The 16,669-nt window shown below is 47.8% G+C and overlaps 1 protein-coding gene across 19 annotated transcripts in view; it reads right to left on the minus strand.

Annotated features, from left to right (window-relative positions):
• The window catches only part of Slc7a7 (solute carrier family 7 member 7), a 49,141-nt gene that overhangs the window by 7,675 nt on the left and 24,797 nt on the right, over positions 1 to 16,669 (minus strand). For all 19 annotated transcript variants that reach the window (XM_087586657.1, XM_087586662.1, XM_087586654.1 and 16 more), the window contains 1 exon segment: positions 667 to 792. In XM_087586657.1, the coding sequence (XP_087442783.1) occupies positions 667 to 792 (126 nt within the window).

The raw sequence follows: 16,669 nt of genomic DNA on the forward strand, positions 1-16,669 counted from the left end.
TTCAGACCTGGAAACCAGATAGGATGTCAAGGAGTGCATTTCTGACTGCTCACTTCCCAGGGCAGAAGCAGCAGAGCAATAAATAGCACTGGGCCCAGCAAACTGAAAGCCAATCCCAGGGCACAGCCATCAGCCCCCCTGCCAAGGTCAGTCTCCACGTGGGGGCGTTGTTGCTTTGCTTTAAAATAGCGTCTCACTGTATAGCCCTGGCTGGTCTGGAGCTCGATATGTAGACCAAGATGGCCTCAAACTCAAAGATGTACCCAACTCCACTTCCAAGTGCTGGTATTACAGCATAAGCCACCACACGCAGCTTCTGCGTCCCCGGCTGGCCTCGAGGTCTCTGTGTAGCTGAGATGATCTTTAACTCCTGAGCCTCTTAGTGCCACCTCACAAGCACTGGGATTATAGGTATGCACCACTCTGCCTGGCCTAAGAAAGGTAATTCCATGGCCTGTTCCCTCACTTACATAAAAGGGATACTAGTGCCTACCAAATATGGTATCTGGACAATCAGGTCAGTTAGAGACTCCTGGCGAAGGCATAGATCTGAGATTTCCTGCTTGCCTAGCATGGCCCAGACCTCTGGATTTGATCCCCCGACACTCCAAAGAAAAAGGAAAAGGGGAAAGTTTAGTGAACGTTAGTTGCTATTTGTTTTCTTACCCTGGCCAAGTCTAACAATTCCCGCAATGATGACCGCAATCAGCGCCAACACTTTAGCGTAGGTGAAAATATCTTGGACCAGGGTTCCCCACTTGACATAGGCACAGTTAATGAAGGTTAAGAGACCTGAAAGAAAAACAACACTGACCGTAACCTACCCTCTGCACCTCGAGGGCCCTAGACTCCCGAGTGACCTTCCCAGCACCACTCATCCAGATGAGCCCATCAGGTGGAGTCAGCTATGTGTCTGGGCTGTGCCAGTTTGCCCCCGATTGTCCTCGGTTTCATCACTGCAAGGCACTTGATGAACAGCTGTGTTTACACGGCCACATTCCCAAGCCCTAGTACCTTAAAACTTAGAACAAGGTGGCAGAATCCCTGGTCACAGAAGTGGGAGGCACCTGGGACTTGTACAGATTAGTGGTGTATTCTGGTCTTTCACTTTTTAAAAGCATTCTTTCCTTCCTATCACACACACACACACACACACACACACACACACACACACACACACAGGTCCCAACTCTGTGCTGTCGTTAATAACCTTGACAAGTCTGCTGTAATTTATCCAGTGTCTAAGCCAGCAAGGTCAGTACGTGCGTCCAAGGATTAGAATAGAGACCGAACTTCCTGCCCCCTGCCCACCAGCCCCACTATTTGTTTTGTGCTTTGTAAACCTCTTACAGCTAAAACAGGTTTCCGTAGAAAGAGGGCAGGGCGCTTGTCCTGCCTGTAATGGAACAGTAAGATCCACAAACATTCCTCAAGTCCTTCCAGCTAGAGACAATCCCTCTGCTGCATGAACTCAGGGGCAGTTCACAGACCAACCTCAGAGCAAGTGTTCGCAGCAGGGCGTGACGGTCACTTGCCAAGTGCTGTGGCTATGGACATAGACATTCCTCGAAAAAGAGTCCATATCTTTCGTCAAAGTCTGAGGAGTAGCCGAGGGTGTGTTCAAATGAATGCAGCCCTAGGTTCAAATCCTTTCACCCAAGAAATAGTGATCTCAGGAAAATCCATTAATTCAAAAGTTACAACCAATTACTTGGGAAGAAATTTGAGAAGGGAAGCCTAGCATGCTGTGAGGCTGACTGGCAGCTCGGGGATACAGAGGGAAGAAAGGCAGAGGCAACAACCCTGAGACCCACCATGCAGGCTCTTCAGCAGGCAGGCACCTGTATAACCCCCCAGCCTGCGCCCGCCCCCATGCCACAGAGAATCAATGCTCGGCTTCTTCTAGCCCAGCGACTGGAACGCCCCACAGAGTACCTGGCTGTCGAGTCTCCCTACAGTGGCTCTCAGAGCAAAGCTGGCCTTGCCGGAGTTGGGGATTTAGCTCAGTGGTAGAGCGCTTGCCTAGCAAGCGCAAGGCCCTGGGTTCGGTCCCCAGCTCCGAAAAAAAAAAAAAAAAAAAATTCCATGCTAAAGCTGGCCTTGCCAGTGAGGCAAGTCCAATGTAGGTCTTGATGGACTTGGGGCGTCAACACAATTTTTTAAAAAGCAAAAAGCAAAACAAAACAAAAGAAGCCACTCCAAGCTCAAGGGCAGTGGCTCAGGCTCTCACTCAGAAGACTGGGGCGGGATGGCCAAGTGTTAGATTCAAAGGAGTCTCCAGTTCCCCAAACCTCAAAACACGATCCAGATATTCAGAAATGGGCTCAACCTAGACTAGAGGAGGATTTCTGGAGGTTAAATAAAAGCCAGCAGAGGTTAGATAAAAACCAGCACTCCTGAGGACCCTGCAAAGCCAGCTCCCCTCTACCAAAAGGAGTCTTTTCCCTCATCGCTAGCAGAGGATACCGGTGGTACCTGTTAGCATATGTGCATGCTGGCCTCTAGGCTCCCTCAGTATCATAGGCACCTGTCAAAGTCCATGCTAGCATCTAGCTCTTCTTGTCCTTACCCTACCCTAAATTCCCTCCGATTCACAGGCTTCTCTCCCCCAGGTATCACTCTCCTTCTAACCCTGCTATTCTCACTCTGCTCCCCTCCACCCCTCCCCCAACCCCATCCTGCTCTGCTCTTGCTTTTGTTCTCTCTGTTCTCTATCCCCGCTACCCTCCCCTCTCTTCAGATAGTTCTGCCTGAGTCCAGTCTGCTGGCCAAGTTTAGTCTACTGCTTTCTCTCTCCGCCTGGGCTATAGAGACCTCATCTCAGGAGAGAAAGCAACCTTACTAAGACTGAGTCCTGACAACACCCTCAGGGTCCACAGACCTCCTACAATCATTAGGTCCTGGCCTCTTCGTCACTGTGGCCCAGAGGCCACTCCGCTAAGAAGCAGGGAGAAAGAACCATCTTCTCTTCCAGTCTTCCTTCTAACCTGTCTGTGTCTGTGTGTGTGACCGCACACACATGAGGAATGTGTGCTCACCCCTACAGGCACACGTGGAAGCCAATGCCAGGTGTCTTCCTCCATCACTTCCCCCCCTTATCTTTTATTTTAGTTATTCCCATGTAAGCATGCACGGCACGGCACACATATGGAGGTCAGAAGACAACTTGTAGGTGTCCATTCTCTCCTTCAGCCATGGGGCTCAGGGGTCAAACTCCGGCGTGGTGGCAGGAACCTTTACTGGCTAAGCCATCTTGTCAGCTTGTCTGCCCTACCTTTTTGAGATAATCTCCCTGCACTTGGAACACATCGATTTCCCCCAAGTACTCAGCAAGGAAGCTTTTTTTTTTTCTTTTTTCTTTTTTTCGGAGCTGGGGACCGAACCCAGGGCCTTGCGCTTGCTAGGCAAGCGCTCTACCACTGAGCTAAATCCCCAACCCCTTCTGAGGAGATTTCTGGCTCTACTCAAGTATATGTATTTGCGCCCAATAGACATAACAGTAAACAACCAAACTTTATCAGAAGACTGAGCAAACATGCACCCATCGCTCCAGGCCACCCCAGTGCTAAGCTAATCATTAACGTCACTAGTGTACTATCTCCTCAGTAATTCCACAAAATAAAGAGCCTTTATCTTGCCCTCCACAAGCCTGCCAGACAGTGCTCTTCCCCAGCCAGTCGTCCATCCCTTACTATCCACTGGACCTCCATCCTGAGCTATTCAAATGCCAAGAAACCTGTCTTCCCCTCATCCTGCAATGGTGACTCTTCACCTTTAGGCTCTGCCTGGACTTCTAAACGCAGCGCCAACAGGTTTTATTAGAAACACCAAGCACAGATGTACTGTTGCCACACTATGCTCAGGAGAGTGGGATCCCCTAGAATAAGAGCCCCTGGCAGGAATGAAGACATTCTAAGGTGGAACTTATGCCCCTCCCCACTTTTGGCTAGCAGACCACTGAACAGTGCTCCCTAAGAACTTGGAATTTCCCTAGGAGTCTCATGCCGGGAGAAGGAAAAGGCTGAAGTCTGGTGCCCGCTGGGGGAGAACGGTGTGAGTCAGAGAGACATCACACAGCTTGGCGTCTTCTCAGACCACTTTGCAAAAGGCACTAGAACTAAGGCAACAGGAGCAGGGTAGGTGAGACCACGCTTACCGGGGCTGCTTAGCTGTGCATATCTCTGACCTTCTATTTAAACCTAAACCTCATAGTAAGATCTCCTGAACCTCTTTACTTGTTTGCTTCCCTTCCCAGCGCAGCCATACTGAGTTCATCTCCCTCTGCCTCTACTCCTCCTCTGTCTCTTTGAGTGACCTACTATGGAGCAGGGTGGTCGAGCCTAGCAGGGTAACCACAGGTCACAACATGGGACTGGAACAGACACAGAGGAATACTTCTGCTTCTCGGAGTTTGTGGCTCTATGTCACAGGGCTCTTGTCTCGGTTCTGTTCCCAGTCATGAGCACAGACAAGAGAAAGCTGACTCATGCCTTTCCCTAGAGCAACCCTGGCCTTGAGAATGCAGAGCAGCGGTTCTCAACCTTCCTAATGCTGCGGCCCTTGAATGAGGGCCTCATGTTATGGTGACCCTTCCCAGCTGTAAAATTATTTTGTTGCTACTTCACGACTTTAATTCTGCTAGTTATGAATCGTACTGTAAATATATGTTATACAGGACATCTGATATGTGACCCCTGCGAAAAGATCATTACACACACACACACACACACACACACACACACACACACACGGATGGTGAGGTCACAACTCCCAGGTTGAGAATGCTGATGTAGAGGTTGTTGATATTCTGATCCCTACTGCTGGGGTCACTTCTGTTCCTTCCTATGTTCCCCGCTACTCTACTTATTTTCAGCCACAGACCCACCATCATGTCCTGGTCTACTCTCTGTACTGAACATGGCGGAGGGAGGGTCGATTTGAATGCAAAGTCCCGTACCAAGACATGGGAACACAGAGACCTGGCTGAAGAGAGCCGGCTCTCACCTTGCACAGCTCCCAGCTTCTTCCAGAGAGCCCGGCCCTGGGAACAGGAAATGAGTGAGGCAAGCCTCAATGCTGACTAGGCTCTTTGTCCCCACCCCTAACAGATACAGCTGACCATAGTCCCCAGAACTCAGCCAAATGTACAGCTTCTGAAGCGAAGCCTAACCCCGTGCTGCAGAGTGAGAGAAAGGAGTGTAGGATAGAATAGGGATGGATGTAAATAGCCTGCAGACAAAGACACCTGCCCTTCTACCCCTGGGTAATTCAGTCTCCACCCAACACTGAGCCAAGTCCATGGGAGGATTGCCTAAAATGACCTTTAACCTTGACCCAGCTGCTACTCTATCCCTGCTTTTTTAACTCCAGAGGGAAAAAAAAAAGCAGCTTCTGGGAAAATGACACTCCTGTAACCGGAAGAGGTACTCCAGGACAGGTCAAACCCAGCAGACACGAGTCCCTGAGGAGGATGCTGACTCAAGGGCCCAGAATCTGCTCTAGAACAAAACGGAAATGCCCAGCTCAGGTTGTTCTAAAAAGAAAAGATTGGAGGTTGGGGAACTGATCAGTTGCTGCTCTTACAGAGGACCCATGTCTGCCTCCCATCACCCACACAGTGTCCCACACCTAACTAGCCATAACTCCAATTCTAGGGGACCATACACAATTTTCTGATCCCTGCAAGATCACCTGTGCACATGATACATACATGCATATGTATATATATATATATAATTTTTAATCCGAAAATAACAATACCTTTAGCCTGCTCTGGTCAGTGCCCAGGTTTACTTCAAACAGTCTAAAGTCTCACCAACAAACTGTAAGTCCTTATCCTGTAGAGATTAATCCTGAAGCCTTCACAAGTTAAATGTTAATGATGCCTTAGATAAGCGTCAATAATCTCATGAGACGAGAGCAGTGACTACGTACACTGTGCTTGAATAACATACGCTCCTCTCATCGTTTACTCTACTTCTGCCTTAATACGTGGCTGCGTTTTTCCATGATATGCTTTTCTTCACTCATAGAGGTGCAATATCTAGCAGAATGAAATGAATCCCAGCAAGGGATGCTCAAGGAACGCCTTTCCTTTCCCGCTTTTGACATGCTTTGTGATCTTTATTAGGGAAGCAAACTGTTTCTTTTTCTAATCTGATAATGTGTGTCACGTGCCACAAGTCCAGAACTTCTCTCTGGCCCTGCATCTGCTCTAGCCTGCTTGTTTGCATGTACACCGACCGCACCGGTGCAGGGGCCTGAGAAGGCCGGAGGCCTGAGTTACAGGTGGATGTGCATCACTCCTTGTAGGGATTGTGAATCCAACCCAGTAGAGAGCTGAGAGCCGCAGGGGGCCCTTACTGCAGAGCCATCTCTCCAGCCCAGATTTCCCTGCACTGTTGGGAGACGGTTTACATGACAGTAGCAGACCTTGTTGTGTGTGGAGATGTGGGTGGGCCTTTAATCCCATCACTGGGGAGGCAGAGACTGGTGAACCCCTGGTTTTGAGGCCAGGCTGGTCTACACAGTATTGAGTTCCAGGCAAGCCAAGGGACATAGTAAGACTCTGTCTCAAATTTGAGAGAGAGAGACAGACACAGACACAGACACAGACACAGACACAGACACAGACACAGACACAGACACAGACACAGACACAGACACAGACACAGACACAGAGACACACAGAGACAGAGACAAAGAGACAGACGGAGAGAGAGAGAGACAGAGAGAGAGAGAATAGAGTCCTGTAGGGCAGTGGTGGTAAAGGGAGAGGTAGATCTCCAAATTCAAGGCCATCCTGGTCTACAGAGCACAGAGGCAGGTCCAGGACATCCAGGGCTACACAGAAGAGAAGAAAAAAAAAAAAATTACAACAGTGTTATGTAGTACTTCTCCCTAAGGTAAGGACACAATTAAGAGGCTGGCATCTTTGTGTCCCTTCTAAGAAATGGGCCACATTTCATAAGTAACAAGGAAGACCTCCTTTTAAGCCCAGGGACCAGCCTTCCTGCAATGCAGGCAGAGAGCTGGTGGTGCTCAGTGGCACTGGTTATTACGTTAGTTAGAAAGTAAAGGAAAAGAATGAAAATCTTTAGGCAGGTCTCAGTATCTTGTACTGAAACTTTTCCTCTCACTGCAATCAAAGAATATAAATGTGACCTTGGCAGAAGGGGCAGGGTCACCGACCAGAGTGCTGGGACCCAAGCTCTGATCCTGTGCCAGGGCAGCAAGCACTATTACCCAGTGAGCCTCACGCCCCAGTTCTAGCGAATCCAGCCGAGTGCTATCTTTCACTGTCTAACCTGAAGCAAGTACCACTCTGAGAAAGATGGAGAGAAGCTGCTGACAGACATCCACAGACACCGTAAGCAAGCCCGAGAGACATCTTTAACTTTTTACTGACTCTTCTTTTTGGATTCCCCCCAGGTGTTGTTCCAGGTCATGGAAGCTTTTCACTGACTCACGTGTCACAGGTGAAGAAGATGCAAACAGAGTGACCATGGGTCACTGAGTCAAACCCCTCCCAGTGTCCTTCCTAGAATTCAGTCAGCACTTTAATCCCTGAGGCTCTGGCATCTCTGAGGAAGCAAGCACAAGGTTTGTACATCCCCTAGATTTCTCAGCAACCAGAAGGCAGGCGGGGTGACTCAGTGGATTATCTTGGTTATCAAGGTACTCACTGCCAAGCCCGACAACCAAAGTCTGTTCCCCAGGTGAACTCTGGTGAAAACAGAGAACCAATCCCACAAGTTGCCCCCTGACCTTCGTAGGTGCACCCTGGCGCATACGCATGTGCAGATATGCATATACACAATAAATAAATAAAATGTAAATTTTCAAAAGCAGCTGCATCTTTCATGTTCGCTTAGCAGTTCAGTCCGAGTCCTCTGGCGCCAGGCGCAAGGCCTGAGCAGGCCTGAGAGTCGCCTGCCACAGCGGGGCTCCCGGGGAGGTTCTGATTCAGGAAGTTAGGACAGTTTCCCAGAGCAGTCTGGTAATGTGCTGCTTTGCATTTAACTGAGGTAATTACCTCGAGAGACAATCACGTGCAGACCAACTTAGAGCAGAACATGCCTGAACCTTTCCCTTAACCTGAGCTCCTACATCTCCATGGCACACTGCCATTGCTGGACACGTTCAGGTACCACCCACAGCCACCAAGGCAGAAGCTCTGGGGCAGCCCTGCTGTCACCAAGTTGTTAAACGGAGACCTGCTCTTCCATTTCCTGCAACAGAGGACGCCCCAGCTCTCCTTAGTAATTTGTTCAGTTTCCTCAAGTCTTGCTTTCCCACAGACCTCTGCCCTCTCTAACTCTCTGAGTGGCTCAGATACCCCAAAGCAGGGCATAAGTAAGGAATGTTTTAGAGTTTGGGTTTTTTTTAATTCTTTGGATAAGAGTGGTGGCCAACGCCTTTCATCATGCCGATCTCTGTTTGAGGCTAGCCTGATCTACGTGGCAAGTTCCAGAACAGTCAGGGCTAAATAGTGAGACCCTGTCTCAAAAGGGGGCAGGGGTAGTTACAGAGATGGTTCAGCATTTAGGAGCACTGAATGCTCTTCCAGAGGAGCACGGTTTGGTTCCCAGCACCCACATGGTGGTTCACAGCCATCTGTAGCTTCAGTTCCAGGGGCCCAGCACCTTCTTCTGGCCTTTGTGGGCACCAGACATGAACACACTGTACAGACACACATGCAGGAAAAACACCCGTGCACATAAATAAATAAATAAATAAATAAATAAATACTTTTTAATTCTCTTGATAATCCCTCTGTACGGCCAAGATTCAGACCCGCTGTTCCCAGCAATTCTCCCAGCCTCCTTAGAACATTCCTTCCCTACTTCTGAAATGGAGACAAAGGTAACAGAGAAAAGGGACAATGACTGAACCCCCTAAGAGCTGCATGGGTTAAACCCTCACACAGCTGTGCCCCTTCACTTCTGGTGAGGAATCGACACTGACCCTTCCTTAGGAATAACCCAAAATTCTGATGCCACCCTAATTGCTAAGGTGACCGTGGGACACGACCTAACCTCTAACTTAAAATGGACCGTTGGAAACACCTTCCCAAGATGGGAAACGAGCTTCCAAGAAGAAATTCAAGGAGCAAAAGTCAGTTGGAGGCCCGGCTGTTCCATCTCACTAGCCACAAGCACATGAGGTCAGTCATTCCAGTCAGGAAAAACCGCACGAGGACATATGGTCAAAGATCTCAGACACACACGCAGAGATCCGAAGTCCTTCACAGTCCACCATCTGGCTTGTCAGCTCTCGGTGAACTGTCTGTCCTCCCTTCTGCCCAGCCTCCACAGCAGAGCTTTCTCAACCTCAATCAGGATCCTTGAGAGTCCACAGCATGAAATGCCCTGCCTCAAAGACGCTGAATCGTGAGTTCTAGCTCCTGTACGGTCAGCAAATCAGCACCTACTAGAGATCCTATTAGTACATACAGTTCAGTAGGGCCAAGTGTGAGGCGTGCAAAGATGCTGTGCCCGGTTCATGGCCCTCAATAAATGACTAGAAACATGTCCTGTCAGCAAAGCGGGGTGAGGGGGTGTATCAACCAAAATAACTAATTTGCAGTGAGTGAGAATAGCCAAGACAAGAACAACAATGTCTAACCATGCTCAGTGGCCAGAGCATCCTGGCTCTGAAGAAGGCTGGTTGGGCAAGCACGGACTTCCAGATGCTTACCTCAACTCTGCCAGCCTGGTCTACACAGTGAGTTCGAGGCCAGCCAGTGCCACATAATGAGAATGTGAAGAGAGAGACAGAGACAGAAAACCATCACTCCCTTCCCTACATTGGTCTAGCATCTCCTCTCCTCTGCTGTCCATCACACCAACGTTTCCTTGAGCTCCTGCTTGGAATCTGTTAATCCCAATGAAAACCCATTTCTTCTAGAAAGACTACTTTGAGTATGAATGCACCCAGTCATGTCATATCGCCCTCCCTCTCTGCTCCCTCTTTTCCTCGATATCACATTGGCTTAGAATTGTTTATGTACCTACCTTGAGCTACATGAAGAGAGACCGTTTAATGGATCTGTCTCCTCCAGGCACGGCACAGAAATAAGTTCACAGTAACACTGAGTAGATTTTTCTTTGTGAAATAGTTCTGAAATCCAATTCCAACCTCGCCGCCTTGAAATTGCCTTAGGAGAAAGCCCACATGGGAAGTCACCACTGGCCTCCCTGGAACTCATCCTTATCTAGCTGGGCCACTCAGCAAATGAGACACTGCTCCTCCACGGTTATTTCTCAAACTGCTCTCTCCCAGGCGCTGCCTCTCTGTCTCCCCTCTTAACAGGTTCTCCTTTGTCACCACTTGCAGGACTGCGATCTCTCAAACATTGGTAATCTCAGAGTCTGTTCTTTGTCCTCCTTTCTACCACCAGACCCTAGGGTCATGCCCTCTGTGTCCTGGGTTTCTATTACTATTTAATAACAATTCCCAAAATGCAGTAGCAGCCAACGGACCATGATCCCAGAAGCATGACCAGGCAACGAGGGACGGGAGAGCCGGCTCAGCAGTTATGAGTATTTGCTGCTCTCTCCAGAGGACCGGAGTACAATCCAGCACCCGCATTGGGCAGCTTACAACTGTCATTCTAGCACCCGGGGATCTGGCGCCCTCTTTCAGCCTCTGAGAGTACCAGGTAGCATACATCCACACAGACACGCATATACATAAATAAAAAATAAAGCTTTAAAAAAGATCACTATTGGGGCTGGAGAGATGGCTCAGCGGTTAAGAGCACTGACTGCTTCTCCAGAGGTCCTGAGTTCAATTCCCAGCAACCACATGGTGGCTCACAACCATCTGTAATGAGAGCTGATGCCCTCTTCTGGTGTGTCTGAAGACAGTGACAGTGTATTCGCATACATACAATAAAATGAATAAATAAATCTTTTTTTAAAAAAATCACTACTGGATGTCATCAGCCACACCCAACTCTACATATTGAAAATTAATCTCAGCAGTTCTCCCAAACATACTCTCCCTCAACATCGCCATCCACCATACAGCTTACTACGCGGGTATCACATTTCCATCAAGCCCAGACAACATTAGATCCGACCAGCCCCCTTACCCCCAAACCATGATTTTATGATTCTAGGCCAAGTTACAGAATCAACTAGCTTACTTAACTCACCTTTCTGCTGTGGCCTGTATGCTTTTTAAAAAAAAACTTTTAAAAAATCATAAATTCAAAAATACAGAGCTGGCTCTGCGGTTAAGCACATGCACTGCTCTTGTAGTTCCCAACACCAGATTATCAAGAGGGGTGCAACCACCTGTAACTCTGGTTCCAGGGAGACCCAACACTCTAGCTTCCACAGACACCTGCGCTTTGTGTGTGTACGTTCGTGCACACGTACACCAACTTTAAAGTAAAATAAAATCTTCGTTGAAAGTGAAAGCCTTACGTGATAAAATAGAGTATGGGGACCAGGGGACACCCAGAGAGCTGGTTCTTGCAGCTCCAGCAGAGGACCTGGGTTTAGTTCCCAGCACCCACAAGGTGGCTTACAAAACCATCTGCAACTCCAGTTCCAAGGGAATTCAGCACCGTCTCCTGGCCTCTCTGGATACAAAGCATGCACCCAGTACACATACACGCATGCAGGCACTTACACACACACACAATAAAAACATTTTTAAAAAGCAGACCAAAGGGCCTAGGCAGAGTGGTGCAGGCCTTTAATCCCAACACTTGGGAGGCAGAGGCAGGCATAGCTCTGTGAGTTCAAGACCAACCTGGTCTGCACAGATAGTTCCAGGACAGCTGGGGCTACACAGAAAAACCCTGTGTCAAAAGTTTTTTTTGTTTTTGTTTTTGTTTTGTTTTTGTTTTGTTTTGTTTTTTGTTTTTTGTTTTTTTTTTGGTTTTTTTTTTTGGTTCTTTTTTTTCGGAGCTGGGGACCGAACCCAGGGCCTTGTGCTTCCTAGGTAAGCGCTCTACCACTGAGCTAAATCCCCAACCCCTAAGCTTTTTTTTTTTTAAAGATTTATTTATTCATTTATTATATATAAGTACACTGTAGCTGTCTTCAGATATACCAGAAGAGGGCATCAGATCTCTTTACAGATGGTTGTGAGCCACCATGTGGTTGCTGGGAATTGAACTCAGGACCTCTGGAAGAGCAGTCGGTGCTCTTAACCGCTGAGCCATCTCTCCAGCCCCAGCCCCTAAGCTTTTTTAAAAGTAAAAATAAAAATAGACTAAAGGGAAGGATGACCACTCGGCCGACTCCACAGAAGGGACCTGAAAGAACCTTCTAGACTGAAGAGAAAGACAACTCCATCCATGAGGCCACAAGAAATGAAGGATATAAAATAACACCCAGCACGGGAGGAAGAGAAAAACAAATGTCAGGAATCCATACACGACCTCCAATAATAACTCTGAATATCGGCGGTCTCCGTTCCCCAGTCAAAAGATACAGACTAGAAGACTGGACGGAAAAGCAGGAGACATCTATTTGCAGCCTCCAGGGAATTCCCCTCACCACAAAAGACAAACACAACCTTAGGTTGAAAGGCTGGAAAAAGAATTCCAAGTGCGCTGACCTAGTAAACGAGCGGCTGTTGTTGTTCTAATAAGAAGTAGAATTCAAACCCAAACTAGTGAGAAAGGGGAAGCCGACACTCCATGCTGATTACAGGGTCAGTCCACCCAAGGGACAAGTCTGAAATGGTACAGGGAGAACCTGCATGTCTGTCTGTGTGGCATGCACAGAAGGACTGTGAGGTCAGAAGAGGGGGCCAGGTGAGGGATACAGGTGAAGGAAGTGTAGGATGAGGGAACCCCAGAAGTTAAGTATGGAGGAGAGGCAGGACTGGGGGGTAGAGGAGAGGAGGGTTTGGGGGTATAGCGATCCAAACTAAGAATGTATAAAAATCCCTTATAGAAAGTCACTATTAGGGGTTGGGGATTTAGCTCAGCGGTAGAGCGCTTGCCTAGCAAGCACAAGTCCCTGGGTTCGGTCCCCAGCTGTAAAAAAAAAAAGAAAAGAAAAAAAAAGAAAGCCACTATTTTGTAATCTAATTAAAAATATAATTTTGAGGGGCTGAGAGATGGCTCAGTGGGAAAGACTGCTTACTACTCTTTCAGAAGACCTGAGCTGTGTTTCCGGCAGCCACAGAGGCAGCTCACGGTCACCTGGAACTCCAGTTCCAGAGGACTTGACACTCTCTTCTGATCTCATAGGCATTCCACGCCTGCTACAGACATATGCAGGCCAAACACCCATACAGCAGAAAAATAAATCCAAAAGGAGGTTTTAATACAAAACTTGTATGGGAATTTGAACACGGTAACCCTTCATGGGTGAACAATGCTTTCCCCAGAAGACATGCATCATTGAATAGAAATCTCAGCTCCAGGCATGGGACAAACCCTCACACTCAGTCACTGGATACTGAGCACTGGATAAGGAGGCCCCAAACAACAAAGGCTATTGGTACTACTCCTGGTTGCCCAACCACACTAGATAAGACCCTGTGACTGGAGACACCACACAACAGAGGAATACCCTGGACATAGAATTACGGGCTCTACCATGTAGGCACTAGAAATGGAAACCCAGCTCCTCTACAAAAGCTCTTAAGCACTGAGCCATCTCCCCAGCCCTGAAAGAGCTTCTTAACGGCATGTCTGCCTCTAGGTGCCCACGTTCCAATCCAGCTATGTCAGTTCCCTATTCAGGATAACTCTGAACCCCCGGAAAGGTGCAATTCACAATCCCCTACAAAAACGCATGGTATACTCCATGTTTTCCTCACCTGTGTGCCTTCCTATTGTCTTTCCCTCTGTCCCCTTCTTCGAAAGACGTAATGATTCCTAGAAGGAGGGCACTGATGCAGGTACAGAGTGCAGAGCAAACGCTAAGCAAAGTTCTTATTCCCATGGTGTTTGCCTTGTAGAGAAAAGGGCAGACAATAAACAAGTCATTGATGCTGGGTGGTAATGAGTACTACAGAGCAAAAGGAACTGGGGAGCTGGGGTGGGGCTCAGGAGGAGAGAGAGACAGAGAGGGGAAGGTAGAGAAGGAGGAGGAAGGAGGAGGAGGAGGAGGGGAGGAAGAAGAGGAGGAAGAAGAGGAAGAGGAAGAGGAGGAGGAGGAGGAAATATAGAGAGAAGAGAGGGACTCAGCCAGATGGCCCAGTGGGTAAAAGAACCTGCCACCAAGCCCAATGACCTGAGTATGGTCCCCAGAATTCACATGATGGAAGGAGAGAGCTTCCTCTGCCCTTCACACGTGTGCTATGGCCTGTACACACTCACAACATCAACAGCAGCCATACTTACGTTTCTTAAGAGCGGACTGGAGAGCTGGTTCAGTAGTTGAGCACACTCGCTGCTCTTACAGCCTGGCAGTCGGTTCTCCCCACCCACAGGCAGCATTAGCATTCTCACACACACACACACACACACACACACACACACACACACACTGCATACTACACACATACTCACTCAAAAATACTTTGTACAGTGTTTTAAAGAAAAAAAGTCAAAAACAAAACCGGATGAGAGGCTGAGGAGAGTTACTCTCGTTCTGGCTCCTTGGTTGGTTCTGGTGTTGAAGATCAAACCTGGGGCCCAGCACATGCTAGACCCATGCTCTACCTTTGCGCTACACCCCAGTCTCACGAGAAAGACCATTTTGACCCAACTCCCTGTAAGGTGGGATTTGTTCAGAGAAGTGCATGGAATGGGTCTGTGAACATCTGGGGAAAGAGCCTTCTCTGTAGAAGAGACGAACCAACCTGAAGCAGAAACATACCATTCAGCCAACAAGAACAAGGCAGCAAAGAGGAATAGAGGAGAAGGCAGGAAGCCGGGCAATGCAGAACACAGGAGTGGTAGAGATCTGAGTGCTTCAGCCCAACTCTGACCCTTCAGTCTTTCAGCATAGATGCAAACACCATCCGCTCGCTGAGTGTCTCTACCACTCCTCTACCACACTGCCAGGTACATTTCAGTTTCCTGTTTTATAAAACCTGCTATAATCAATAAAGGTTTTTGTTGTTGTTGTTTTTTGTTTGTTAGTTTGCCTGGTCGGTTGATTGGTTGGTTGGGGTTTTTGTTTTTTGTTTTGGGGGTGTTTATTTGTTTGCTGTTGTTGCTGTTGTTGTTGCTGTTGTTGCTGTTGTTGTGGTGGTGGTGGTGGTGACGACAGGGTTTCTATGTGTTAGCCCTTGCTACCCTGCAACTCACTCTGTAGACCAGGCTAGCCTCTGTCTCCCAAGTGCTGGGATTAAAGGCGCACCATAGCTTCAGTGAAAGTTTTCTCAGCTCAGATTTTTTAACCATTGTCCGGATTCTGTGTTCTGCAGGCAACCTCCTGGTGACTGCTCTGTGCCCCTGTGGTTTTCCACTCTACTTAGGGAAGGAGATACGCACCTGGTCACTCACCATTACAAACACATGCTCGCCACTAACACCTGGCACTGTTTAAATTAAGCATGACTCAGCTCCTCAGAAAACGACCCAACTCTGGGTCACAGTGACCCATGGGAGGCATTTGCTTGTAAGATCTAAGGTAGGCTAGAAGGTCAGGGGTGGGGGTGTATAATCAAGGGGACATGAGAAGGGAGGGAGCCTTCACTTCAGAGTCTAATTGAAATCCCACACCCAATGAAGGTTGAGAATTTTGACACAACTGAGAAAATTTGCCACAAAGATTATCTAATAAAGGAATATTCCTTCCACGTAGAAATAACTCAAATAATGTTAAAATTATAATGGACTGTGCTTATAAAGCCTTTTAGTTTAACCTCGTTCTTTTCCCCAGACGCAAACCTGTAATTTTTTGAGGATCTCACTAGTAAGATTATTAACTTTGTTTGTAATCAAAACACATTGCTTAACTCACTTGTAAACCATGAACCACCCTATGATCTCATTTACCAAAAAGGAGGGGAGAAAAGTTCTTGGCAACTCTTTGAACCACATAACATCAGAAACCATCCAAATTATGAAAATGGATATTGTTGAGAGTTCAAGAGGGAAGTTTTCTAGAGACGCCCATGACCACATTTGGGTAATTAGCCCCTTTTCCTAAGTAGCTTTCTTCCCTTAATGGTCATGCTCAACCCTATGTTAAAACCTCTTGTTTAGAAACTCCAACTTTGGGGGACTGGAGAGACGACTCAGCCATTAAGAGCACTTGGTGCTCTTGCCAAAATCTGGGTTCAGTTCCCAGCACCCACATGGTGGCTCACAACCATCTGTAACTCCACTTTCAAGTTGTCTGGTGCTCTCTTCTTGACTCTGTGGGTACCATGCAAGCAAGTGGTTCACTCAACATACATGCAGACAAAACACTCATACACATAAAATATTTTAAAAAAAGTTTGGACTGGAGAGATGGCTCAGTGGCTGAGAGGCAATTTTCAGGACCAGAGTTCAGGTCCAAGCAGCTCTAAAAGTTGGTTCCAACACCTGTACTCCAACCTCAAGGTCTCTGACACCCTCTTCTAGCCTCCATGGCTACCTGCACACACATCTTTGTAAATAAACTCATACACACACACACACACACACACACACACACACACACACAGGACGCACAAAAATAAAATAAAAAGAAACTCCCAAGTCTCATGCTGGGGAGAGGACTCAGTGACCAGTGTGTGTGCTGGACTTGCAGAA

The sequence above is a fragment of the Rattus norvegicus genome, chromosome 15 (genome assembly GCF_021556685.1).
Source record: "Rattus norvegicus strain SHRSP/BbbUtx chromosome 15, alternate assembly SHRSP_T2T, whole genome shotgun sequence".
Lineage (NCBI taxonomy): Eukaryota > Metazoa > Chordata > Mammalia > Rodentia > Muridae > Rattus > Rattus norvegicus.